This window comes from Mugil cephalus, chromosome 19 (assembly GCF_022458985.1).
Source record: "Mugil cephalus isolate CIBA_MC_2020 chromosome 19, CIBA_Mcephalus_1.1, whole genome shotgun sequence".
Classification (NCBI taxonomy): Eukaryota; Metazoa; Chordata; class Actinopteri; order Mugiliformes; family Mugilidae; genus Mugil; species Mugil cephalus.
The window spans coordinates 11,430,851-11,458,571 of NC_061788.1; the positions used below are offsets into that span (position 1 = coordinate 11,430,851).

Below are 27,721 nucleotides of genomic sequence, written 5' to 3' on the forward strand. Positions count from 1 at the left end.
TGTGAGTGTGTGTGAGAGAGGTTTTACATGCATTTAGGGGATATGACCATTTGGCTGCACAGGTCATAAATCCTTTGATGAAGGAGTTTAGTCACACATACATTCCCCGTCTTTCTCTCTGACACACACACACACACACACTGGGTAGGGCAGGGCAGGCCCGGCCCGCGGTTAGCCATCCAGATGGTTTTAAGGTTAGTTAGAGACTACGCTCAAAGGTGCTGTTTGCAACCAAAGTAGTGTGTGTGTGTGTGCTTCTGTGCGTGTATGTTTAGAGAAACTCATTGACCCTGTGCTATTTTTAGAGTCTCGTTTTGTCAATTCTCATTTTACCATCCATAGTAAAACATTCACAAGCGAATTCGCCGGCACGAGCAAGACACTTGATTTTTGAGGACAGTAAACCCTGAGGAGTGTAACCGCAACAGTGTCATTCGGTGATAAAGGAGCCGGAGGGTTGGCGTGATGCATCGGCCTGGCCCGACTTACTTTGAGGATCCCTGATTCATAAGTAGTCGGACGTCTGCATGTCATATGTTGTGTGCATATTTACAAGTACTAGAGATTTCTACACTGGAGCGCGGTTTCTCTCTCTCTCTCTCTCTCTCTCCCTCTCTGTATGTGTGTGTTTCTCATTTGTAACTCGCCCCCCCCCTTTTTTTTTGACTCGGCACGGCTGTAATCAAAACCACAGACTGTGTAGCTACGACTTTCCCATCCAACTTTCTTTCTTCTCTCTCTTTTTTTTTCTGTCTGTTGTAGAAATTCATACGGGGCCATTTGCTCCTGATTTCCTCTGAGTTCTTTCAGCCTCTTTTAGTTCAAAACCTTTTTTAATGTTCTTTGCTTTTTAAACCTACACACACATATTTACTTATTTCACATATCCAGGTTTGGTTCTAAATGCATTCACCCACAATGATCATTATTCAGCATCTGCTTTAGCTTTTTAAGCTACTTCGTTGTAACACACAGCATCAGTGCAACTGTGACCCTTTTTACTCCTTAACTAAACTCCTTGCTCACGTAGTAACTCCATCTCTTTCTCTCTGTCGCCCCCTGCAGGAGAAGGAGAAGAAGTACATGCTGCAGGTTGATAACCTGAAGTTGCGCGATGTGGAGAAGGGCTTTATGTCCAGCAAGCATATTTTTGCCCTCTTCAACACAGAGCAGAGGTACTATTACACAGATGCACAGCATGCATGCATTTTCTCTCTCTGCCTGGCTTCCACTCCTTGTTTGGACAAATGCAACATTTATTCAGAATCAAGGAAACTTCCCTGCACTAAATCTTAGCTCCATGCCTGTTATGGCGTTCAGCTTCTGTTGAAGCGGCATAGGAAAGGTGGTAATTCAAAGGTACGCTCATTTCGAAAGGACATAATTTGTGGTGCTGTTGAACTGTACTGAATTAGACACAAATGTGTTTCTGTGATTTAGCCAAGCCGGCTGACTAATACGGGGTTGTCAGAATCATAGCGACACATGCAAAACAATTAACCGCAGCCTCCAAAATGAAAACACAGTCGAATGAACAGCTCTCTCAGTTGCGTCAAACTAATGCTGAACACCGTTACCTTCATCAGACTAGGATTTAGTGCAGGGCTGTTCCTTTAAACGCTTTTGTTTTCACTTCTGTACCTAATGAACATGTAAGTGAGTGTATGATTTCTGTGTAAAAACTTTGAAGATACCTCAGTATGAATGGTGGTTTTCCAGCGTTGCATCATTATATTGTGAACTGTGAACTGCTTTGAATACTTTTGTGTAAGATAATTAACATAATACATATAATACATTTAAAATAATATCTTAATTAAAGTAGCAACCAATGCAAATAATAGAAACATACTTTATTCATCCCCCGGGGAAAATTTGAGCAATGGAAAGCTGTTTAAGTGTAATGCATCGGCCGAGAATCGGGAAGCAGCTGTGCTAACCTGTATTTAGTTACTTGTAGGTGCTCAGATGATGCATTCAAAGAGCTGTGACCTCTGTCCACAGAAACGTGTATAAGGACTACCGTCAGCTGGAGCTGGCCTGCGAGAGCCAGGAAGATATCGACGCGTGGAAGGCCTCCTTCCTCAGAGCGGGAGTTTATCCTGAACGCGTCACGGTGAGATTGAGTTTTTTTTTTAAATTGAGTTTTATGATTGTATTATAAATGTATGACAACATATTAATAGTTTGTAACTTAAACGCAGCTCATTGTTACAGCTTTTTTGTTTAAGTCTGTTGTTAAAGTTATTTGTATTTGATGTTAATGTCGTCATGTCTCTCATGTGGTATTTGTCCTTTTCAATGTCTTTTATCTTTCATCGCTGTTTGACCTTGTAGGAGAAGGAAGGAAAGGTATGTTTCTCTGGTCTACATCACATAGGTTCATCATCTCTTTTTTTCTAAATAAGCGGACATGTGTTTTGGTCCTCACATTACCTTAGTCCTACTTGTCGTCATGTCACTGATAGGGTTGAATGAAGTGGAATACAAGCGTGAAGGCGTGATGATTAATAAAAACATCACCGACTACTTGCTTAAAAGCAGTAGCCGAGTGAATATTTTTTTTTCCATCCCTTTTGCATATTGCACAGCTGCACATACATAAAAAATAAAAAGCAGGATGTGTCCCACTTTGAGCTTGTTGTTGCACTCGCATGGTTAAAACGGCCCTTTGGGTAGAGAGTGTGTTAAGTTGATCCTTCTTGACAGTTCTGGCTTATGTAACTCTTTTCCCCGAATTCATCTCTGCAGAGCGACGGCGGTGACGAAAATGGCTCCGACAACTTCATGCACAGCATGGACCCTCAGCTGGAGCGGCAGGTGGAAACTATTCGCAACCTGGTCGACTCCTACATGGCCATCGTCAACAAGACCGTCCGCGACTTGATGCCAAAGACCATCATGCATCTCATGATTAATAACGTGAGTTGTCGCGCCGCAGGACGCGGACGAAAAAAAAACGATGAGGCAACGGCTTCATATTTCAGATTTAAAACTACCTCTAACCTCCCTCTGTGTCCAGACTAAGGAGTTCATCAACGCGGATCTGCTGGCCCAGCTCTACTCCTGCGGCGACCAGAACAGTCTGATGGAGGAGTCTCAGGAGCAGGCCCAGCACCGTGACGAGATGCTGCGGATGTACCACGCCCTGAGGGAGGCCCTCCTCATCATCGGCGACATCAGCACCACCACCGTGACGACTGCCATGCCGCCGCCTGTGGACGACTCCTGGCTGCAGGTGCAGAGGAGCGGCTCGGGAGGAAGGTAATGAACAGAGTAGGGTAGAAGATTCTGTGCATTTATGCTTGTTGTTTGTGGTCTCATGTTGATATTTAGATCAGATTTTTGTCTTTTCTGACATTAATTAGCTCAGTTCAGCAGCCAATCCGAGGCTGTTTCATATACTTTATATATAGCTAATAGCGTTAGCCGTCTCGGTTTCAATTTCACAGGTAGTGTCAAATGCACTTTAGCCCCTAGCACGTTGTTGATGGGATAACATGTGTCACCTCACCTGTAATGCTCTTATTTGCATCCGTCTCCAGGTCTCCAGCGACCAGTCCAACTCCAAACCGCAGGGCTCCACCAGGACCCCCCGCCCGCCCAGGCTCTCGTGGACCTCCCCCCGGGCCCCCTCCCGCTGGGGGACCCCCCGTCCCGTCTCGCCCCGGAGCTTCTCCCGACCCTTACAGTGGGCCGCCGCCCACCGTGCCCTCCCGGCCTAACCGCGCACCCCCAAGCGTGCCCAGGTGAGTGACAACGAAAGGTCTTTGGAGCTCAACAAACTCCCTCCTCCCTCCCTCAACCCCCCCCCCCCCCCCCCAACACGGAGCAAGTTCCCGTAGATTTCACACGGACACCCGAACCGTAGTCTGTAATCGTTTTGAGTTACCCAAGCTGAAGTGTGGACACTTACTCTCTGTTACCAAGGGGGATGTGAAGACACCTGGATGAGGGGATAAAGGAGGTAAATGACAGTGAGGAGCGCTGGATGTGATAGAGGATAGATGAATAGATTGATAGCCACCCCTAAATAGATAGTAATATAACCATCCTTTTTTTTTTTTTTTGATTTGGGTAAATATCTGACCACTTTCTTTCACCTTAACTCTTTCTGCCACCGTTGCTGTCAAGCCGCCATCAGCAACAGATAACACACCGTCCATCGCTTAAATCCACCGCACCACACTCCTCATCCGAATAATGACTGAATGAGGTTTAAAGGGCGACTATAATGTGTGGGTCTGTTCTCCATTAACTGTACGTGGCTTTGTAAACCTTGTGCTTGCCTGTGATTGTGAGCTAGCTTAACTTATCTTAACCCGGATCGACTAACTGTCTTGAATAGCAGCGTGCCTGTTTTACTGTAGAGGGCGCTAACGTCGCTGAGCTAAGCTCTCACTGAAAAATGCAACCTGAAATTATCCAATAATCCCAATACTCTCACTGATATCGATCCAAAACGCTGCCCTGCATTCTGGTGAGAGCTGAGCACATGTGGCGTTGGTCATTTCCTTCACTGTAACCGTTTGCACTCCTTTCTCTCTTTTCCTGCTCCTCTTCTTCATCCCTCTCTCTGTCCCACACATGACTATGGTTCCCTCCACAGAATCACTATCACTGACCAGTGAGGACTAACACTGCTGGTACGTTGGGTACTATCCGCCATCATCGTCATTATCATCATCATCATCATCAGACCTCTAAGACGCCCTCCTTTAGCTGCATGACACTCCCTTTATTTCTCACTTTTCTGTTCTCTTCTCAGAGCGCTGCATGGTCAAACACACACCCTGTCCAGAAGGTGTGTGTGTTTGTGTCAAAGTCTGAGCTGGTTTTTGGTCATGACCTTAAGGAGTGTTGTGTTTTTAACGGGTCATTAGAACAGGAGAGAGCAGATTTCTTATTGTGCAGCAGGAACAAGTGAAAGGATTCAACTATCCAAACGTTTAAGGCTGATGTTGGTTTTTGGTTGAATATGGTGTATATATTCACGTGTATACGCCATGACATCCCACCCATCGTTAACTATATCTCTGTGTCTGATGTCGTCCTTCAGAGTCACTGCACTTTATCTGTCAAGATCCTTTCAGGGGAGTGAATGAGCGGGTAGCGCTGCTGGTGGTTCTCAGCCGGGTTTTCACTTTTTCTTGGGAAATCTTGACAGTTTCAGGCGTCTAAAATGTTTCAAATGAAACAAATTATGTGTAACATTTGAAAAGTGAAGTTAAATATATATATATGCATGCACATATATATGTTTTAATTAATAGATACTTACATTTTTTGTCAGGAATGAGATGGGAATATCAATATTATACTCACAACAGTACAGTTGTGAGTACAGTGTAGCCAAGACTTTAGTTAGCTAACCTAGCCTTAGCTGGCTTGCCAAGAGCAACCTGAGAAGATTGATACCTCTCTCGTGTCTATACTAAAAATATGTTGCTACCACCTGAAAACATAGCTAGCTTAGCGTAGCTTAGCATAAAGACTACATTTTCAGCCAGCTGGGTTCTGTGTTATGGTAGAAAAAGTTTTTTTTTTTTTACAAATACAGAATTGTAAAACCAGCACTAGAAACTTGGCTGCTTCACTTTGTCGACAAGAGCAAAATGTGTTAATAAATGAGCTTTAGAAGTGGCAAGGCGAAATTGCAAGTTTTAGACTCATGTTTATGCTAAGCTAGCTAAAGTTGCTCACGGTAGCAACACGTTTACCGACAAACGTGAGTGGCATTCTTACACGTTTATCATACATTTTTATTGTGACCTGTTTGAGAAGGAATTGAGAATTGATTCTTAATATTTTTTCCTAAAATCGCAAGCATCAGGGTTCTCGAGTGCCTGCAACAATCTCTTATTTTTACAGTTATCGTACATGAAATGGCTTAATGAGCAATGTGTAAAGCTGCACATTAACGACAGATATTCAGGGACACTTCCTGAATACGTTTGGAGATATTAACTGATTGTGACGTTGTGTTTTTGGGTTTCCTCCATGTGTTATCCCACTATATAAATGATACAAAGTGTTCCTGTGCATACATTTTCACATGGGTGACCTTGAACTTTAAAAAAAACACAAAAAAATACCCTGCACACCCTGAAACCACTAACCCGACCTCTTCTCTCCTCTTTGTATCCTGTTTGTGTCTACTTCAGTCGGAGACCCCCACCTTCTCCAACCCACTAGACCTCTGAGCTCCTCCCACCCTCCTCCATCCGTTCCTCCTCCGGGATGAGAGGACACAGACAACAGCGCCACCTTCCTGTCGTTTTCTGCCTCACCCCGACCCCGCGACCGGCTCCCTTCTCCTGCTTCTCCCTTAAAACGAGCCACGTCTCTCTCTCTGCGTTCCGCTACTGCTCCCCTCCTCACCCTCCTCAGCCCTCTGTCACCGCGCAGAGATGCAGAATACTTGAAAACTCACTTGCATGACTCAAAACACGTTGCACCCGTGGACATTTACTATGTCGAGACTAAAGAAACAAACTCCTGCTCACACAATATACAGTATATCTTAAAACCAAGGGGGGTGAACGCATTTAGCATGACACTATGCCTGAGTATTTCCAATGGGTATTCTTTTATTTTCCTTTAAGGAAATACTTCACCCTGGGGGGAAAAAATGTTTCATATCTATATGTAAAAAAAGGAGCATTTCATGTTGCAAAGTAACCGTGGGACACTCTTTTATCTTTTAATTTCTCACTGCTGTATTCTGGTTCTTATCTGTAACCGTGGTCCCCTTAAAATCTCAGGCGAGGACACACTTCCAGCACATTTGTTGTTTTTAATAATACCAGTAGAAGAGAGATGGATCTTTATGCTTTTGAGATTTTCCCTTTTTTGAGGTTTTCCTCTTGCCAAATGAGTTGCATTTTTCTCTCCATTCGACTCTTAGGAGTTGCCCCACCCTCCGTTCTCCCCCTTTTTCTTTTGAAAACCTGCACCTATCGCTCACTCACAGGAGGGAGGAATCGGCCTACAGACTCCCCCCCACCCCCACTCCCCTCCCCTTCCTCTTCCTCCCCATACAGGATGACATGAGGAGCTTTCTGGATTATTATTTTATTTTACCTGCTCTGTTCTCCTCCCCCTGTGTTTTACCTTCACTTCGAGTGGACAACCGAACCGTATTCTCCCAGAACCGCTGTTGTCTGTGCTTCCACAGAACCTATGCAACAAAATGGTTTCTCAGTCTTTTCATTAAAAAAAAGGTGCCTCCCATGGCTCTTTTCCCCTCTTTCCTCTTCTCCTCTTCTCCTCTCCATACAAACATTTAGTACTGCGTTATTTAATCGAGGCGGGATCTTAATAGAAAGTGCAATATATATATATACACACGTGTATGGGGGATAACTGCATGGCACCAGTCACACAAGAATCAGAGTGTATTTCTAAAACACGAGAGGAGGGGGAATTAGTGGCCAGGGTTGCACCGTGAGACTGTTAGACAACCCCTCACACATCATTTCTGATGCTCTGTCACGGATGGCGTTTAATCCAGTTTGATGACCGTGATTTCTCTTTTTTTTTCTGCCCCTCTTCGCCCCTTCCCTCTTTTGTTCTTTTCTTCCTTCTCTCAGTGGTCACGGGGGTGAGTGAGAACACGAAAGCAGCCACAGTCTATGCATTAATCTAGCTCCTTCTGTTTCACCCTCACGTCGCCTCGTCTCGAGGGCCCGCGAACTCGACCCCGTCGTTTCACCCACGTACTTTCCACCGCTCGACTCTTCTGTCACGTGTTGTGTTGTATTTTTGACCCCGTGCAGTACTGTGCAGTACAGTACAGTACAGTACGGCCACTTAAATCCTCTTGAAACACGTCACCGGCCCCTCGTGCGTCTTGACTGCAAAGCATATTATTATTTAACGGTAAATAGTTTATTATGGACATATCTTAATGTGTTATTCTGTATATGTGTGGTGCATCTTATTGGACACTGTCTAGAGAGTTTAGTCTGCGATGTAAGAAACTGCTGAATAGTTAAATTATTATGAACATATAAGGAAATAATGCTGGGAAAATACTTAAAAAAAAAAAAAAAAAAATACCGTGACGTATGTGGACGTTGGCAGGTTGTTTGATACGTTTTGCTTGTAGTGGAGAGGGTGTTTTTGTTTTTCTGGCCCCTCCCTGTGTGGACAGCGGCGAAGGGAAGGGGCAGCGTGAGTGTGTGTGCGTGTGCAGCAACCGAAGTCCTGCAAACTGTTGTGGATGAGAGGCTGACTTTAACCTGCAGGACTGCTGTGCTCTGTCAACAAATTAAAAACTTCAGTGTAACGAGTGACGGGTCCTCTTTGTCTTTGTCTCCTTCTTTTCATGGTTGCAAACTTTAGCATCACATAACTTAAAATACACCTGTCAGGTCAGACATAACATTATGACCACCTTCCTATTATTGTGTAGGTCTTCTTTGTACCTCATTCTGAGGATGTTTCTGAACCGTTTTTGTGTCCGGTTGCATCCTCCTGCCATCAAGGAGCGTCATTGCTATGGGGTGGGGGTCCCTGGTCTGGTCTAGGTGGGTGCTACATGTCTAAGTAACATCCACATGAATGCCAGCTCCAAACATTTCCCAGCAGAACATTATATTGTCACAAGATGATCGATGTCATTCACTTCTCCTGTCAGTGTTCATAATGTTATGCCTGATCGGTGTATTTCCATATGCATCAATTCCTGTCTGTGACAAAACAAACCTTTATTTAATAATGCAGGCGTTCTCTTCAGAGCATCAACTAATTAAACTAAAGCTTTTCGTATAACAGGGGAAGCACGATCTGAAGGTTTGACCATCTCCATGGCAACGGGATGAGCTCTCAGTCTCTGGTCGAAGGCTGTAATGACCCCCGAGATGAGTTACGTGTATTCACTGTCAAGAATCAAACATAAGATGGTAATTAAATCATTTGAAGCCCCCTCTAACCCTTTGAGTGAGACCATGGATCATTTGATTATTTAATGAAATTAAACCATTTCTTGTTTAGAAGTAAAAACAAAAATCTCAATCAATGTCAATTTCTGTGTCATTAGTGCCTTCCCTGTCTGTCTGTTTGGTGTCTAAAGAGGGTATTTGGCCTCATTGGGCTTTGAACACGGACACATGGAATAGAGAATTCACTGCAAATGCAAATAAGCTTCTGTGACTAAAATAGTCCTGACTGAAAACACCCTAATAAATGTAGAGGAGTGGATGGTAAAATATTTAAATTATATTGCTTGTTAAGATTCATCCAGGTTATGATGATATTAAGCAGAAGTATTTTGTTTCATTACTTATTCAAAGGCTTCTCCAGTTTTAAATCACTGTCTAGGTTTTTATTAGGTACATGGTAGTTTTATTTTTTGGGGGATAACTGAGTAAATTTACTTAGATACGTTCTACCACTGCAAATGAAAACAATCATCACGTGGTTCAAAAGTATGCACCGATCTCTGGACTGATTTCCATGCAGGCGTTCTGGGTAGATTTGTTAGTCAAACCAGTAGATTTGTTAAACAAAATTGGGGCTGCAAACAGAAATTCAGTTTCAGGGTCACTGACTATATGTAGAGTCTCTGGTTGTGTTTAAATGACATTAGCAACATTAGCAAAGAATCTTATATTGGTTTACTGTTGGTTTACTGTTTGGAGTATCAGCAAATGTTTGGAGTATCAGCAAATCCAGACACGTTCTCGTTTAAGTTGCTCAATCAGTTTTATTCAGGAGAAGGGGAGAAAATATTACTCAAGAAAAAATAATAATCAGAAAGCTTCTGACAGAAGCAGCACTCAAACCAACCTCTCAGTGATCCTTCATGTCCAACTTCTAATTTACATTAAAACTGATTAGTTGAGATACTAACTTATTCCAAATAAATACAATATTTTCTCTCTTTTTTCTTTTCTTTCTTTTTGTTTTCTTTTAACTTAACCCAATCTTCGTATTAAATCACAGCCAGTCAGTAACCAACAACAACCTGACAACTATCCACACTGCCAGCCACCTCCCACCCCCTACACACCATCCAGGCATCATGAATATACAATATGTTACACAGTTACAGTATATACATACACACACACACACACACACCACCTCTTTTACAGTAAGGACAATAAATGCTTTATCATTTCTCATTCGTTGCAATCACGCGTATAACGTATTTAACGGTGAATTAGAAAGCGTGGGAAATCATTTCATCTTCATTTATTTATCTTACAACCCCCAATCCCCCAAAACAGTACTAATGTGTATTTATGTCTTGGTCTGACCTTCGGAAAAAAGCTAAAATAAAATAAAATAAAATAAAATGAAACCTGTGACACGCTCAGAGAAAACCAGAAAGCTAAGATTTGAGGAATTATTATTATTTTGAATTAAAGGAGTAAGTTTGCCGTTAAGTGCTGTGGTTCAGGTGTCGTTTACTGTCCCTCTAAACAACACAGAGTACATATGGCAACCACATACTTTACGTTTTAATAAGCCTCGGGTTAATATACTTACAATACCAAACTTTGCGCAGCTGCTTCCTGCCCCGTTACTTTAAATATCAAGTTTAATAATTTAATAAATGTGTCCTCTACAGCGAAACAAGCACTTCCTCTCAAACGTCAGAGAAATCCAAATAAAAATTCCTGCAGTGTTTTGTTTTCATGTTTTACCTCGCAGTGAGACTCAAGTCTTTGCATATTAAAATGATGGAGAGACAAGCAAGTGGTGCCTTGATCTGATCTGAAATGGAGAAGAAATATATATATGATGTAGCTCAAGTGTCAAGTGTTATTAGCTGTGAAGGGAAGGAAATAAATCTATATTTGTGAACACGAGCATCTCCCTTAAACCTGGACACTCATCACTTTCATCCACAGAAAAATCTCCCTAGTTTTTAGTTTTTAATGCCCAAAGATGAAATGTTATTTGCCAACATGGGTGACAGAATTTGTTTTTGTAGTTTTGTGACGAGAGCTGTTCATTTCCCCAAAATTGGATTGGTCCGTCAGGTTTTGGAAATCATTCTCAATCGTGTGAGCGCGACACAAACACACACCGACGCACTTTCGCTTCCGGTGGGATCCTCAGCGTCGGAGCTTCATGGGATCAAACGCCACCGTCCAATCAGAGCGTGGACAAGAAGCTGAACGAGAAGCTTTGTACAGTTTTAGTGCAATTATATAATCTGATAGAACTCTACCAAAAAGAAATTTACAACAAATGCAAGTTTGGCCGAGGAGATTCACTACACACACACACACACACACATACACACGATCCAGTTGTTAATTCATCTTTGATATGTAAAACTACAAGTAACAGGAAGGAACATTTGGATAGTGTCAATTCTTGTAAAGACCCCATGAAAGGAAGTTACGGTGGAGAAGATGGACTGTGATGAGAGCGGTCGAAAACCATGTATGTAACTTTAAGAGCGCCGCCTCAAGCCTGGAGAAGATGCCTGTAGTACCTTCAGAACTTTTACTCAAAACCTTTTACTTCGTGGGGTCGTGTTAAATTGCATCTATGCCCTATCTCTCAGTCTTTCACACAAAAACATGTTCAACAAACTTATTTTCAGTGTTTGGAAGAAAAAGAAGAAGAAGAAGTAGTTTTATGAACGGCGCCAACCGGCAACATCTGCCTCCATCCTCCCTGATCGTTCAGGCTCTTCGCTTCAAAACAGCACTCGCAGCTTCAAAGCTCACGTGTGCAACAAGTTCCTTAACTGACTTAACTTTGCCTTAGTCCTCCGCATTTATTCGTTTTGCCACCCGCCACCCGCCTTACTTCTCTTCACATTACACACACACACATACAGGTATATGTTTCGGCGTATTACATTCAAACACGTTGCTCTTTTTTTTTTTTTTTTGGCATGAGTACAGTGAATTAAAACTGAGATTTGCACTTGAATAAAGTCGCACGCGAAAAAAAGCCGCTAGTTTCTCACAGCTCTTTAAGTACTGGATCAGCGAGGGTGCAGAATATACGGCCCCCTTTATTGCACATATGTGAGAGATGGGGAATTCAAACATCACAGCGAGGAGAATAATCGGATTGCAGTTAGGAATACTGATTACCTCCTCTCTGGGAAGAGCGTCGTAGACGAACAAGAACGTAAAGACAACAAACAGAAAATCCTCTTTCGTGTTAACTATGCGCACACTGGTGCCGACACACGGAATAAAGACGGGGCGTTTTAATGTAACTGGGTCAAAGACACTTCGTGACCAGTTTTGTAAGGGGTCGAATTTCCAAACGATAAGTGTGTGTGTGAATGGGATCAATAAGCTACAAATATGGTAAACTGAGGGCTTTCGTATTCCCCAGACTTCAAGACATGTCCAATATCTCCCACGCACACAAGAGTCTATGTCATACACACACACACACACCTCACACCACCATGATCTTGACTTCTTCCTGTTCGTCAGGCCGGTAAAAGAAGGGGATGCAGGGGTTCTCCCCGAGGAAGGGGGGCGATCTCTGAGCTCCCTGCGGGTTCTGGATCTCCTGGAGCAGCTGCATGATTTGTTGGGCTGTGCCGTCCTCTTTGGGCGCCAGGGGCTTGGAGTCAGTCTGAACAGCTGATAGCGTCTGGGATGAGGACGCCTCCAGGCCCGGGGAGGGGTCTGACAGAGGGATGACCTCCATCGCATCTGAAGCAGAGAACAAGTCAGAGCCAAAAAAGGTTATTGATGAATTTGGTAAACGCTGTTTTAAGTACTTTGCACCTGCTACTAGGAACTCCCCACAGAAAACTTTTAAGTTAAAGGATCTTTGAAAACCAGCGTGAAAGACTTTGGAGCAGCTACATTTCAAACTTGTCCTTGTTTTAATGTTAATTCCGAGTCTTAGTCCTGTTGTTTTCATCTTCCATGTATTTTATTTGTGTTGTGTGAGTTGCTGCCTGTTCCTAATTGTCACAACTTTCCTAGGCTGCCGTCTTAGCCAGGCTTCCCTTTGGAAACGAGGTATTTGTATCTTAATAGGGTCGACCTGGTTAAATAAAGGCTAATAAAATAAATAAAATAACATAAAAAGAGACCAAAATGAAAGTACTTTTAATGAGTTTATGTAAAAGTGAAAGTAGAGAAAAAACATTGACATGATTTCCAATTAGTCTGAGTCCAGCATAAAACGGATAAAGCTGTTTTTTATGAGTTACAAGGAGAAAGTAAAGTGTAATTAATAGCTGAATTATGTGTTTGGTTTTATGCCACAAAAATCAAGTAAATATTCCCATCAGGTTAATGCTGTTGTAACTTGACCATGTAAATATAATAATGATTATTTTTGCGTGACCGTTCTTACCTGCTCCACTGAGAGCATTAAGCTCTGTATGGGCTTGATGCTCTGGGTGAGTGTGATCCTTCCCAACAGGAAGCAGGTCGGGGTTGACTGAGCCCACGCCGGCTACAGCTCCAGTGTAGCGGCTGTACCAGTCGTTCCTCTCAGCCACCAGCCTCATCACAAGGTCCTGCAGCTCCGCCAGCTTCGCCTAAAGGACAGGGCACGTAGAGGAGTAGGGTGCAGACAAAAACAACATCAGAGGAGTGTAATTATTATAATAACTTCATCACTTTATATTAAAACTAAACAGTGACAGTGAAGATGTCTGACCACTCATCAAAACACAACCAATAATGTGGGCTAGTCCTTAATTTGGGAAACCTCCATCAGATAAGAAATAATCTGTGTCTGTATTGAGTGAATATTTAGCAGAAGTTATTTTCGTGACCCTCCTGTGGCACTAAAGTCGATACAGTACCTTCATCTCCTCCTTATCCTGGGCCAGCATGCTGATGTATTGCTCTTTCTCTTGGTGCTTCTGCTTCATGATAGCCCGCTGATTCTGGTACAAGGCGATGTACTCCCCTGGAAAGATGTAGGGATAACAGAAATGAGTATGAACTATTTACATCAAAGGTCTTAAACAAGGGGTCCGCAAAATCTTTGGTTGATTTGACATTTTATTATATACATTTTTCCCTCACAAATTTAATTTTCTTTAAATACACATTAACACAAATCCAACATATTTTAGTAAAGGGATAAATCAAGTTTATCTTTCAGTCAGCACTTCACTCATTCACCATTTCACACAGCCTGTCAATCTAAGCTTCTTGTACACAGTAGGCCCCGCCCCTATCAATGCTGAGCCAATCACAGGGCTGCATATTACACACTGACTCTGTCAGGTTTCCCGTAATTGGTACCTATTCAGTCCCCAGGTGAAATCCCAGACGCCTCAATATTAGCAGAAGAGAAGCTAACAGTGCAGCCCTCTTTATGGCAGTTGCACAGCCACCCTACTGTTGCACATGTTTAAAATTTGAACCTATGTATTGTTTGAATAGTTTAATATTGAATGCAAAATTATAATATTGTATATTTATAAATAGCACTAGGCTGAGTTTAATATAGAAAACATATAGTAGGTAGTGGGTCCCTACTTAATCTCTCCATTAGTTTGGGAACCATAGCAAAAAGATATTGGTCCAGTCTCACCTATAGTGTCGGTCTCTCCAGACAACTGGATGCAGCGGTGCTCCAGTTCCTCCACCCTCTCCTTCAGGTCAGCTTTCTCTTGCATGAGGGACGTGAAACGGTGCTGAAGCTTCTCCATTGCAGCTTGTAGCGCCTGATGAACTTCCACCGGCACTCCTTCAGGTCAAGGGACAGCAAAGAACATATATTAAGGTTTAAATAATAATAATACCCTCGATGCTCTAAATCACCTGAACATAACAGCCAACACACTCTGAATTGGCCTTTTAAATATATGTTAAAAACCAAAACATTTGTCTTTTTTTCCTCCTTCTTCTAACCTGAATGCTCGTGACCGTGTTCACAGTGATTGTGTTGGCCGTGACTGTGATCGTGCTCGTGGTCATGAACGGGTTTGTAGCTGTGGTGCTGCTGCTCCAGACTGAGCGCCACAGCCGCCTGGTGCCGCGCTGCCATATGGAGCCTGTGCTCCTCCTCGAGTTGCCTTCTGGCCTCGTCCCGCTCCGCTTCCAACTGGGACAAAGCTCCTCGGATAAAGTCTTCCTGTGGGGAGACAGCAAGCGGCAAAGAGGTGAGAAGAAGCTACGAAACGACTAAACCGAAAGCAAAATCGTCAGCAACAAAACTGATGCAGTGCCGGACATGTAAATGCAAACTGTGTTGTGCTGTGTTAAGTAATAAAAGGTAAAGTAAAGAAAGGCAAACAAATAATAAATATCATGAGAAGTTCATGAGTAGTGAAATTCAGCCCTCTTCTTACCATCTCTTTCTGGCTCTCAAAGTCTTCAGGAATAACTATGGCGGACGACTTGTTTGGACTCTCTTGCAGGGACTGGCTCTCCACTCCATCTCCTAAATGACAGAGTAATACTTGTTTTGTTTTATTTTCCAATTTCGTAACCCTTTAAATCTTGAACGTATCACTGGTGAAGGGTCAAACTTCACTGCATTTGAATTACTGTAGCCCACAGTGGTTTGCTCTATTGACAAAATTCAAAGTGTGGATGAACACTGGGAAGTTGTGCTTTTGTCTGAAAGACCTTTGTGACATCTGAGGGGTATAACTAACTTTGTTTTTTTGTACCAACAAATTCTTCTTAACAGCTCTCTTCCTGGGGCTCCCTGGTTTTGCATCACTCTGAGCATCTTCTTTTTTTCGCCCAGAAAACACAACTTCCCAGTGTTCAGCCACACTTTGAATTATATCCATCAGTGAGTTACGGTAATTCAAACACCACAAGCTTTTTTTTTTATGCGTAGGCAGATGTTCAGGTCTTAAAGAGTTAATTGTAGCATTTATTAGTGTTCTCTGTAGCTGGTGCTACATTTAAAGGTCAGACACTGCTGCTCTTACGTTGCTTGCCTTTAGAGGGAACAGATTAGACTGAAACAACAGAACATAAACAACGGTGAACCCACAAAAGAGTAACGGAGAAAACTTACCCTGGTCTCTGGAAACTGACACAAGAGCCGAGCTGCTGAGCAGCTCCTTCACCTCAGCCTTCAGCTGCTCATTGTCTTGGACCAACTGCTGCAAATGCTCCTGTAGGAGGAAGCACGGAGATAAAACTGTTCATGTGTTTGAAAGCGTCAAGAGAGATTGAACAGAGGCGGGAACTGAAAGTGACACGGCACAAAATAAAAGATTCTGCAGACTATTAACAATGCTGTATATTTTATTGGTGTATAGTAGATAGTAAACTGACTACAGACCCTGTAACAGGAGATAAATTGAATTGTATAAAAGGCTTTTACTAGTGAAACCCACCTGGGCTTGTTTGAGCTGAGTGTGACTGATCTCCAGCTGTGCACGGCCATGGCTTTCATCGTGCTGCAGCCGGTCCATGAGCTGGCTCTGCTGGAGATACTGTTGGTGCAGCTGTTCCCTCTCTGAGGCCAAGGCCTGGTAGCCAGCAGAGTACTGCTGCAGGTGGGCCACTACCTGGTCCCTCTGCTCCATCAGACCCTGAGTCTCCTGACATTTCAGCTCCAACTGGAGGCGAGGAAGCATGAATTAATATTGTTATCATTGGCCATTGCGTTAATATGTATTTGACACATGTGACAAATATATGATTAAAAACATATAAACATATGCGGGAAGGATGGAAAGTAAAGACAACACAAGTGCAAAACTAAATGGTGCAAGAGGGTGGAGTTTATGACCTTACCTGCTCCTTGACGTTGTGCAGCTCCTCTTGTAATTCCCCCATCCTGCGAGCCAGCTCCTTCTTCACATGTTGCTCTGACTGGATGGCAGTGGTCAGCTCCATGTTCTCATTAGTCTGGCAGAGTGAACGAGCAAACAGGCTTAAAAACAGTTGTCTCACACAATCAGAGTTAAAAATGAGGATTTTTCGCTTATTTACGAAGAGCATTAGTCAGATTATGCTAAATTCAGACACAAAACTAAGAAAAATCAGAGCTGCTTGTAAGAAGCAATGAAAATATATGAATAAGAAAACAAGTAGATGCATTAGTAAATGTGTCAATAAACTGTAACTGTGTTGTTCAGCCTCACCAATTTGACAAAACCGTTCTGTAGCTCAGCCAGCTGGTCCTTCAGTGTACGGTTCTGGGTGAGAGCGCGGCTAATAGTGGCCTTGTCCGACTGCACATCCTCTAACATGCGTCGGCGGTCGTCTGCCTCCTGGGTCTGACTCTCCACCTGCCGCTCCAGCTCCCCCAGACGCGCCTCCTGCTCCGCACACATGCGGCTCAGCTGCTCGTTATCCCGCAGCTGGAAGAAATATTTCAGAAGATGATTTAAGAAACTTCAAAGAAAAAATAAAAAGGAAAAGGTGCTGCGTTAGAAGCACTAATGATCTTCGGTCGGTCCAGTAAAGAAAAAGTCAATTATAGACCTATTACTGTAGATGAATGAATGACATTAAACTCTTTTATATTTAACGACGTATAGAGAAAAGAATGAAACGCATACCTGTGCCTGGTACTGTGCACTAACAGCGTCTTTCTCCTGTTGCAGATTGTTTAGAGCTTCCTGCAGAGCCACCTCACTCTCTGACGGCCCTGAGGGTTGAGGCTCTGCTCCAAGTTGAGCTTCTCTCTCCTGGGACAATAACGCTGGAGGAGAGGAACGCCAATTATCAAATACATGAACTAAATATTACCAACTGCTACTGGGGAAATGTGACAATAAATACTAATAATAGTTCAACCTACTACAAACACAAAAGAGTGAGCACACAGCTGGATACACTACAGTTAACAGACCATTCTGTGTTGATGCTGGTAAACAAACCCGTGAAAACACATGGGGGACAGAGAGTCTGCCACTTACCAGCAGCGTTTTTCAGCTCTGCGATGCTGGCTTCCAGTTCTTGAACTCGGTTAATATTTCTGTCTCGCTCCTCTGCCACCAAGGACACCTTCACGGGCACACGTCAATTCATCATTCATTCAAAAAATGATTGAAAAACAACAACAAATCTCTCACTTTTCAAAGCCGCAGTCAAACATAAAGCTCATACCTGTGTTAGCAGCTGTTCTGTTTTGTCCTTCCATACACGTCCCTCCTCCTGGATCTGCTCCGCGTAACAATCCCTCTCCGTCTTCAGATGGGAGATGGACTCCATAAGCTGCAAACGTAAAATGGTGTTGATTTAATACGACTTCACCGTCATAAAGTCGAAGCTTTAGAATAATTATAAACGGAACAAGGTGCAAGTAAACAAGAACTCTTGATATCAATAAAGACATGCAGTCAACTTTAAGAGAGAACTCCTTGCACACCTGGTGATTGTGCACCTCCAGCTGCTGCTTCTCTTCTAGCAGTAGCTGGACCTGCTGGTTGACACTAGAGGGATCCGACTGATTGGAGCACTGGAAAGTCACAATCAGAAAACAAAGATGCTGCAGTAAAATGGAGAGAACTCCTAAAGTGCGAACGTTTCATTATCGAATTTCCAGCATCACGCCACCCTGACTGCGGTATTCAGAGCGCTCGTTGGAGGAAGTGGTGTAAAGAAATGTTCAAATGGGTTTAAAAATGTAATTTAACAAACCTGTTGTAACATGAGATCCGCTATCTCCAGCCTCTTGCGAAGATCTTCCACCTCCAGCCTCATCGCACCATTTTCCTGCGTTCTCAGTTTTAACTGCTCCGACAGCTCAGAGTTCTGCTGCTTCGACTCTTCACTCAAGTTGCTGCGAACACGCATACGAAGAAATGATTTCTAACCTTGTTGTTTCTAATAGGACTCAGGAGACTTGCTCATTATTTTTCAAATATTCTGTGACAATTATTACAAACAATACAGGATATATACAGGAATCTTGAAGTTAATTTCAATAGCTTTTTAAGACTTTTTCAAGACCTTCTCAATATTTTTTTAAATATATATATTTTTTAAAAAATCAGTGACACTTTTAACAGTTTTAGTTTACGATAAAGACTATAGACCACCAGCACACAACAGAATTCAAACAGGCTGGGAGAATAAGTCAAAGGCAAAGTCTGAACACATGTTTAGTGTATAAACACTTGTATAACATTTGCATAAACTCAAAACTAATTTAAATCTGATACGACAGCACCAGGGCGTACTAGGGGTGCTGTCAGAGACAATTCTGAATATACCCATAACAGCCCAGTTCATATTTGTTTTTTAATAAATCACAACTTTTCAATGTTATTTGGACTCAAACTCTTTTGACAGCTTATTTAGAAAAATACCTTCAAAAGTTAAGACATCATAAAGTCATGATAAGATTTTTTTTAATACTTTTTAAGGGTTTTAATTTCCCCCAAATTGATTTATTAACTTCTAATACTTTTCAAAACCCCGCAGATACCCTGCAATAGAAAATGTTACTTACTTGAGTCTGAACACCTCCAGTCTCAAACTGTCTCTTTCCTTTTCAAATTCTTTGTTGTGCTGGAGACAAAATGAGAATAATAAAAACAGACGTGACAAAAATATCCCAGATCATCTGTATTATATTTATGCATCTTATTTTAAACTACGAAAAAAAATATTATATTAGTTACATTCTTCTTGTATAACTTATATTTAGTTGTAATTACTCAGAGAATAGTGTTTATGGCGTGACTTTACTACAGCCTCTTTCACCTTTTCAAACTGTTTCTGCTGCGCTGAGACTGAAGAGAGAGTTCTCTCCAGCTCCGATACTCTCTGCTTTGTTGCCTGCAGACGGTTATTTAGCTCCTCGGCATCAGCTACACACACAAATACATACAAAAGAGAGAGACAAACAAAGTTGAGTAACTGCTGTAGCACCAAGAAAAGATCACGTTCAATCCGAAACACACCTGTTTTCTGGCGTGCAGCCTGCTGTGTGTACTGTAGTGCTGTTTGAAGCTCTGATTTCTCTGATACCAGGATGCCAATGGTCTGGATATGAACCTTGAGAGGGCACAAAGCAAAGAGCACAGTTCTAAATAACGTCAACTGAGTAACTGGACTCGGTGCTTCAGCATTTCTGCATAACCGATTCTTCTCAGCATGAGCAGTCACGGTTGGGACGGTTGGAATGAGGAGGGTGTGTTAATGGATCACATTTCTATCCAGTTCATACAAAGGCGACACCATAGCCTCTGATACTATACAGAGGCATTAGCGTGCAGCGCAAAGTGACATTTTACTAGTTTTTCCTGTTCTGATAACGCCACACAAACTAAAAGTGAACTATAATTAGAAATGTCTGATCACACAAATTCAATTCGCATTTGTGTAGAAGTAATTACCTGTAATTGCTCCCGCATGGCTCCCTGCTCTTTCGAATATCTCTGTTCAAATTCTTTCCGCTCCTGAAGGAAGAAGAGTAAGTTTACGAATGAACTGAAATTGAAATTCTCTCACAACCAAAAAAAACAACAACAACAACAACTTAACAGTTGAGACAGGCGTAAAAAGTGAAAGCTTCCTACCTTTTGTAGCTGATCTGTGAGCTCCTGAGATTGTTGTACCTGCCAGACCAACAGGGTAAACACGTTAGTACAGGAAAGAAAAACATTGTCTTCTTCTTCAAATTATAAACACAACCAACATTCTGGCAAAAACCTCATCTGCATGCCAGACAGGACACCGGTATTTGTTTGAAGCTTTGAGTTTATCGAGGTTATTGTGTTGGACTATCTTGAAAAGATTTCACTACCAGACATCTGCAATCAACTCCTCACATTGTGATTATGCAAAAATGTATTTCACTCAACCTTAATAAAAAGATAATTAAAGAAACCATGCATGACATGACATGACGTGCTGAGTGCATTGCAACACGTGCAACAATTAATTTATGTTCCGAGGGCAGGAAAGGGGTTCACTCTAATCACACAAGCGTGCACACACCAATATGCACACACACAGCTTCTTACCAGCTGGTCTAGCTTGGTATTGAGCTGAGCGTTTGTTAGGTTGCTGGATTCCAGGGCGGCTGCCAGCTCCTGGTTCCGACTCTATCACGTGCACACATGCATCCGGGAAAGGAAAAAGGAAAAAAATAACAAAAATAAATAAACAAGAGAGGGATAAGTGCAGTGGCAAAAGTCAAACAAAGACGACAGGAGGAGGAAAAAAAAATAATAAAGTGTGAATTATTAACATGGAGGCAAACAGTAGCACCATTAAAAGTGGAGCACAAATGTACTTTCAATAATGACGAGTGAAGCAAATAATTAAAATACACGACGGCTGTTTAACTGATTAATGGAAGTTGAAGCAATGGAGCCTTTACTTCAACCTATTTAAGTATCGTTTGCAGAGATGTGCACTCGATCCACATGACCTCCTTCATGATATTAAGTCCCTGCTGCCCAGTGGTGAAAGCTTCCAAGTGCCATTTAATGAGTTGAGTAATTAAGATAATGTTACACGGTACAAACTGACATTTTGGGGTTTCTGTTCCTCTCCTACAGCCCCTCTCCAGAAACATAATCACCACCGTTTTATAAAAGGGACAAAAAATATAAGTATTAATCTAACTAATTTAATTCGCTACACTCCATCTATCTGCAATAGTTACAGTGTTTTGTGATTCTTCATTAGCAGCTAATTTTGGGGGGGACATGTGATGTGATGTGCTGTGATGTGCAAATAATGAAATTACACAAAACCAGAAAGGTCACCCTCACACTCTCGTTTTGGGAAGATTATAGTGGTAATTCTGACGACATGAGTGTTCCCATCGGAGACGACGTGCCAACGTACGGCCCATTCTGGGACGTCTTGCGTCACGTCTCACAATAGCGTGATAAAATAATATAAGGGCCTGGTTATATTGTTCCATAAACCAACTGACACTGAAGTATTACTGTATCATATAACCGAGTTCCAACTCAGGGCGAAATATTAGTTTACAGAAAATATTAGATTTCTGTCTTACCTCCAGCTCCCGTTCACTAACAGCAGGCGCCGCGTCTCCATTCACATAAGCAGCAGATGACTAGAAGGACACAATGATACCTTCATTAATTTGTTTCCAAAAACAGATATTCTATCACACGGTGCTACAGGGAGCCCAGGTGGCCCATAAGGAAACCGTTTTTATTGTGTTTTCAGGAAATAATGGGGAAAATTACATAAAAACATAAGCCGCTACAAGCTTACGGCTAAAACAAGTTTGATGCGCTGCATATACACTGTTTGATTAGTCAGCAGCGGTGAGAATTCAATATTAACCGTCTCTCAGACACTCGTCAAAAAAGCAAACTTTGTGGTTTACTGCTGACGGTGCAAAACCAAACCGAGTTCAGATAAAATATATCAGGTCGGCTTAGTGCACCGGCTGATGCTGTCAGTCAGCCTGAGGCCTCTGGGAGTGACTGGCAGAAATGCTTCGAGCAATCTCCTGCCAAGAACAGACGCCACGCAACGTGCACATCTCTGGCGGTGTGTTATTGTTAAAAGCCTAACACTGTAGGACAAAGAAACGTGTGTGTGTGAGAGATGGGATGCCTTTGGAGGCTGTGACACTGTACCTCAGAGACCAGTCCGTTCAGTTGCTGCGAGAGTTGTCTCAGGCTCTCTGTGGAAGACAGCGGTCTGCAACACACACGAGCACGTGAAGCTAATTAAAATCTAATATGTTCGAAGTCGAAACATGTAGTTGTTCACAGCAAAAAGCACATAACCCACCTATTTTCCTCCACTGAACTCTCATTTCCATTGGTATCAGGGTAGTCCTACAGAAAAAGAAAATGAGTGAGAGCAGAAGAGAGAGTGGGAGAGGCAGACAGATGTACAGAAAAGGAAAACAGCGAACTAATTTAATACAAGGGGGATTTATGTGGCGGCAGTGAACATTACACAACATAGAAAAGGGGTCTGCTCTCATCACATGCATATATCAGTAAAAACACAGCAAATGACGATGATATTCTAAGAGTTAAGGCTTTAAACATTGACATGGTGTGATTGTCAGACTTGTGGCAAGAAGGCGTAAAGAGAAGGGGGACAGAAAGTGAGAGACACACACCTGCAGGTCAGGGTTGTGACCGACAGACTCGAGATTAGTAGCAGTGTTAGCGCTAGCGGGGTTAGACGCGGGAGAGCTGCGACCAGACTCGCTGGTTGGCTCCTCCAGTAGCTGGGGGACCGGTGACCCCACAGCCTCCATGTCAGCGAAGGTCTGAGATGACACACACACAAAAATGCACACGTCGGTTTAATGGCTGGAACAGAGCAGTTACAAGCAAGAGTCAGACGACAAAATGTTGCAAACTTTATGTGTGAATACGAATGGAAATAATTAGATGACTGTGCTTCATTGGATTAAGGTGATAGATTTGTTAACTATGTTGAGTACATGTCCACATGATGCATTTAGTTTTGTGTTAAATGCTTTATAAAGCATCTTAATGCAGCCTTTGTTACTTGGGATGATAGCTGCTACAGAAAATCTATTCTGTTTCTGCACCAACGCATGTTTGTCATGTTTTCTTAATGCTGCTACTCTCTGAAACATTAGCAGCATGAAAGCAATGAAGGAAAGACGCTGTCCTGTATAAATGCAAACTAATTTTAATTTGAGTTTGAGCTTAACGTGAGCATGACGTTAGCATAAAAATCTGTAATATGGCAAACAACACATTTGCAAGTGCATGTAACTGAAGCACGGTAAAAAACAACAAACAAATGCAAAAGTATCAATAAATAATAAGTGAAAGCGCACACAGACATTCATGTTTTTCAATATACATGCTTGAGCTACAGACATCACAGCCATGCAACACATAAGATTTACAGTATCCACTGTGAATATGCCAAACATCTACATGTATTATTGTAAAAAGAACAATCCCACTGGGATGATTTCTGAAAAAAAAAAGGCATGCACACTCCACATTTCTGAACCATTCATGCACACACTCTTGATAGACATATAAAAAAAACACAGCAGCAGCAAGAATCTCCACTCAAATTGTTTCCATGCTTTCTGGTCTACGTGACAGGAAGAGAAAAGTGCACTTGACGCAAAAAAAGAGGATATTATTAAATACCAGAAGAAGGTCAGGTATTTACAACAAATTAGAGAAAGAGAAGAAGAAAAAGGCTGGAAGGGAAGAAGCAAAGAAAGGAGAGACAGAGGCTCACCTGACAGTTGACATAAGGAGGGAGAACTACTCCATTGCTTTGACTAAGAGTTTTGAGAATAGTGTCAAACTACAGGAAAAAGGAACAAAGACAGAGAAGGAGTCGTGAGAGCGGAGAGAACAGTTTAGAGGGTGACAGAGAGATAAGCAAATAAGCAAAGAGAAGCGCTACATTAAAGAAAGAGGTCGAGAAGTGGAATCTCACAGTATGACTGCAATACTTAAGTTTACTTGACATTTATTCAACTAGAGGGAAAAGGAGAGGGCGAAAGGAAGCATATGTGGCCATCAAGAGAAAGGGAGTGTGCATATGGGCAGAGAGGTAAAAGTGACCCCTAAGATCTCTGGTAATTAACGAACATAATTCATTATAACCCTCAGGTTTCTCGTTGAAGTGTATGGGACTGTGCTGCAGACCGGGGTCTATGAACAATGAGAAGCAGGGTCACAGCTGTCTCATGAACTGGTCCAAGCACGGGTCACATGCCAGGGAGCTGACCAACGTAATATGATGTCTGAGCGAGTCTGAGCTGAAACTTTCGGTTTGATTATGGAGCTTTAATAGACCACACAGCAGTAGACTACGCTTCATAAAAGTATGTAACAGCATTGATAAGTAAGCAGAGCCAGTAAAAAATATCAATGAGTTAAAGCAAAAGGCTCAGTTACTGACTAACAGACTCATTCTTTGCCAGAATTTTGACAAAATCATCACCACATTGTTGCTTGTTTTGTTACCGCCTTAAGTAAGGTTTCAACAACAACTGAGTAATGATTTACTGTTGCACTGATTATGACTATTTAATCATCTTTAATCAGCCATTTCTATTATAAAGAGGGACATTTTGCTGAAGGACATTTCAAAATATAGATTATTATGAGAAGAACTGCTGCAGCCAAGACAAAACCTACTGTACAGGTCAACTGTGCTGCACCTGACAGATCCGAACTATGTACAATGTCCCGTCTCAGATAAACGTTACTGTCACCTTGACATCCAGCCAGCAAACGTGCTGGATGTCAACGCTGCTACTGTGTGACAGCAAGGAGAAAAGCATTTGCCAACATGATAGCAAATCAGCTATATCTCTTCCCCACAAGTTAATTTATTCTCTGCAGCCAAGCAGACCTTTACAAATCAATGCATTGGGTGACAACAAACGACAAAATGACTGTGAGCACCAAATATATTTGCTAATCCACGAAACAATGAATTGAAGTGTGTCTCCTTTGCATGAGGACACATAACCAGGTCGCAGAGAGACCGTCAGACACGGGAAGAGGTTGTCACTTATCCGCTAATAAAACACAGAAAGGCTTTGTGTGACTTACATCATCTGGAGAGTTTCTGTCTGTAGAAGGTGCATCGAACTGGCCCGGTCCCTTCACCTTCCTCTTCTTCTTGGCCCCCGCTCCGCCACCTGCTCCTCCTCCTCCCCTCTCTCCTCCTACAGAAGCAGGGGAGCTCTTCTGCTGGAACTCCTTCAGCTGAGCAGCACATGACAGGAGGAAACGATCAACGTCGTCCGAGAAAACAGTTCTTGACTTTAGAAAAAGCAACTACTGCCTATTTAATTCGATAAGAATCGAGCCGTCTGCCTCAGGACACTTCCAGACAACTATAGACACTGTTCAGCGTAAATTATCTCTAAACGCTGCAGTGTCGTGCCACGAAAAATGAATCAGGAGGTGTTAATTTGGTCTGAGTTGAAGCAGGGAAGCGCCGAATAACACTGTCAATACACCAGCTCACCACTCAAAAGATCCGGTTTCAAGTGCAGACTATAGCAAACAACTACTACAAACATGTTAGCTAATGCCTTTGAGTAATCAGTGTAAACGAAACAGGATGAAGACGAAAAGCATGTGGCAAACTATGACCGTCTACTTATAGATAACACATCTTATCGTTGATGCATACTTGGAGATGCCTGAGTATGTTGGCCGTGACAGCTGATGTGGGGCACGAGAGGGAATCAATGGGGGGGGGCAACCATTTCTAAAAACACTGAGGTTTATGGCAGCTAAATGTCAACTGTTATGACCATGACCACACGACCACGAAGAGTGTGTGGTAGCAAGAAATGCTGACGAGTCATTTCCTGAACCCAACACGGACAATTGACAAGGCCATCTCTCTAACTAGCCTAACACACACACAGCGGGGCAGGGAAGAGGGGTGTCAGCTGTCAAAACAGTTCTCCTCATTATATCCTGCTAACTGTGCTACAGTGCTAGCTTCCTAGCTATGTGTTTGTTTAATTAAAATACTAATGTTTGTTGAACATTTTCCTTGATGATTTAAGTTCCATAGACAAGACAAAATAGCTGTGCTGCATTCCTTACACTCACACCACGTAGCCAACTATTCATTAGCTAGTGAGGAAGCTTGCTAACTTGCCTTAGTTAGCACGTTAGGCTTTTCCAGTAATTACATTTAATATTAGCCACAAAGACAAGTGAAACCGTGGGGCAAGGAGACTAAGTTAACTTAATCTCTGAGAAACTAAACAGCGTGGGATGCTATAAATGCCTCCCCGAACTAAAAATAGTATGCATAATCTCGGAAAGTTAATGCTATCAGGACAGGCCTGCCCCCGAACACCGGTCTGTCTTTATCGGTGAAGCCGGAACAGGAGCGCTAGAGACAGGCTAGGCGACAGCGCAGAGGTCGGACGACGTGTAATGACAACACCCTAAAACTATACGATAAAGAAAACACCTTAAACCCACACTGCAAGACTGGAAACGGGGTCGTGAGTTTCTATGCTATATAACCGGCTCGGTTGTAAAATACTTTACCTTTTTCTTAGCTGCAGCGAGTTTTATTTGCCTACTCTGGTCGGCCATCCTGCTGCTCTGCTCCACGGACCGAACCACGTCATCAGTTTGGTGCCCGCAGGTGTCTGGGCCGCTAGGGGGCGCAGATCTTTAATCATAAAACATTACACAAATTAGAGACACAATCCACACTCTTCAGATGACATAAAAGGGATTGGTCACTGTAAATAAAGTGCGGAGCAAAATGCACTTAGCTTAGCTTTTTTGTCTTCCATTACAAAACTGCATTTAGATAACGTCGCCATCACCTTCTTACACTTGACTCTGCACATTTTAATTTATGGCAACACATGCTGCAAATGTGCAAATATTTCCATAAATACTGTTGTATGTATATATACTGTTTTTTTTTTAATTCTTACCTTATTCAAGGACACTGAGGGTGCAACTGAAGTCTTTTTATATGTAGGCACAGACAACAATAAGAATTGTTTCTTTCTGGGAATTTTTATATTTTTACAAGGTGTGTATATTTTAGTAATAATAATAGTGTGTGTTTAGTATTCATTTCAGAGATAGCTTATATAAAAAGCAACGTTGCACAAAAATTTCAATGTACCTGTACTTCCTTGTGCTAGTGCAAATGCTCTTCTAATGTTTTCTATTCTTAACTACATGTGTTGCTTAGTGTTGATGTGAAATAATATAAACTAATTATATAATATAAAACAGACAGAATCATCTTGGTATTTATTTCGGTGTTTTGTTTGTTTGTTTGTTTGTTTTGAACCAACCATGCAAATTGTTACAACTAAACGTCAAAGGAGAAAATCAGGGAAACGAGGACATCGGTGACCAGGAGACGAA

The 27,721-nt window shown here is 42.3% G+C and overlaps 2 protein-coding genes across 19 annotated transcripts in view; one reads left to right on the forward strand and one right to left on the reverse strand.

Annotated features, from left to right (window-relative positions):
• The window catches only part of dnm1a (dynamin 1a), a 48,280-nt gene extending 39,986 nt beyond the window's left edge, over positions 1 to 8,294 (forward strand). For 4 of the 13 annotated variants that reach the window (XM_047570219.1, XM_047570217.1, XM_047570225.1 and 1 more), the window contains 7 exons: positions 1,066 to 1,175; positions 2,005 to 2,116; positions 2,338 to 2,352; positions 2,752 to 2,922; positions 3,023 to 3,264; positions 3,546 to 3,749; positions 6,165 to 8,294. In XM_047570219.1, coding sequence (XP_047426175.1) covers positions 1,066 to 1,175; positions 2,005 to 2,116; positions 2,338 to 2,352; positions 2,752 to 2,922; positions 3,023 to 3,264; positions 3,546 to 3,749; positions 6,165 to 6,195 — 885 coding nt within the window. In that variant the 3' untranslated portion in view covers positions 6,196 to 8,294. Of the gene's footprint in view, positions 1 to 1,065; positions 1,176 to 2,004; positions 2,117 to 2,337; positions 2,353 to 2,751; positions 2,923 to 3,022; positions 3,265 to 3,545; positions 3,754 to 3,930; positions 3,968 to 4,609; positions 4,647 to 6,164 lie in introns of those variants that run through there. The other 9 variants (XM_047570220.1, XM_047570228.1, XM_047570227.1 and 6 more) reach the window with 6 other exon arrangements.
• Positions 122 to 26,959, reverse strand: golga2 (golgin A2). 6 transcript variants are annotated; one of them, XR_007110897.1, is made up of 29 exons: positions 26,876 to 26,947; positions 25,406 to 25,561; positions 24,075 to 24,143; positions 22,957 to 23,109; positions 22,617 to 22,663; positions 22,460 to 22,523; positions 21,865 to 21,924; positions 20,858 to 20,938; positions 20,411 to 20,449; positions 20,228 to 20,290; positions 19,793 to 19,886; positions 19,593 to 19,699; positions 19,339 to 19,397; positions 18,525 to 18,666; positions 18,253 to 18,342; positions 17,991 to 18,098; positions 17,801 to 17,888; positions 17,441 to 17,583; positions 17,021 to 17,239; positions 16,671 to 16,784; positions 16,268 to 16,492; positions 15,943 to 16,042; positions 15,260 to 15,351; positions 14,820 to 15,042; positions 14,500 to 14,655; positions 13,760 to 13,866; positions 13,303 to 13,489; positions 11,232 to 12,647; positions 122 to 140 (listed from the first exon to the last, which is right to left on the reverse strand). XR_007110897.1 is itself a non-coding variant. In XM_047570211.1 (28 exons), exons 1-28 carry the CDS (start codon positions 26,921 to 26,923, stop codon positions 12,385 to 12,387), a joined length of 3,297 nt encoding a protein of 1,098 aa, XP_047426167.1. In that variant the 5' UTR covers positions 26,924 to 26,959; the 3' UTR covers positions 9,690 to 12,384. The 6 variants fall into 6 exon arrangements, 5 of the variants coding, with proteins under 5 accessions (XP_047426167.1, XP_047426168.1, XP_047426171.1 ...); XM_047570211.1 differs by lacking the exon at positions 122 to 140 and having other exon boundaries at positions 9,690 to 12,647; positions 26,876 to 26,959; XM_047570212.1 differs by lacking the exons at positions 122 to 140; positions 24,075 to 24,143 and having other exon boundaries at positions 9,690 to 12,647.
• Between the last annotated feature and the right edge of the window lie 762 nt (positions 26,960 to 27,721).

What these genes read in the sequence shown, in the direction of transcription:
- golga2 (XM_047570211.1), bottom strand. Translation starts at nt 26,923, where the DNA reads ATGGCCGACCAGAGTAGGCAAATAAAACTCGCTGCAGCTAAGAAAAAG. An exon ending in AGTTCAGTGGAGGAAAATAG is followed by an intron (nt 22,524 to 22,616) that starts GTGGGTTATGTG and finishes TGTGTGTTGCAG; the next exon opens with ACCGCTGTCTTCCACAGAGA. An exon ending in CGGATCTCATGTTACAACAG is followed by an intron (nt 18,343 to 18,524) that starts GTTTGTTAAATT and finishes GTGACTTTCCAG; the next exon opens with TGCTCCAATCAGTCGGATCC.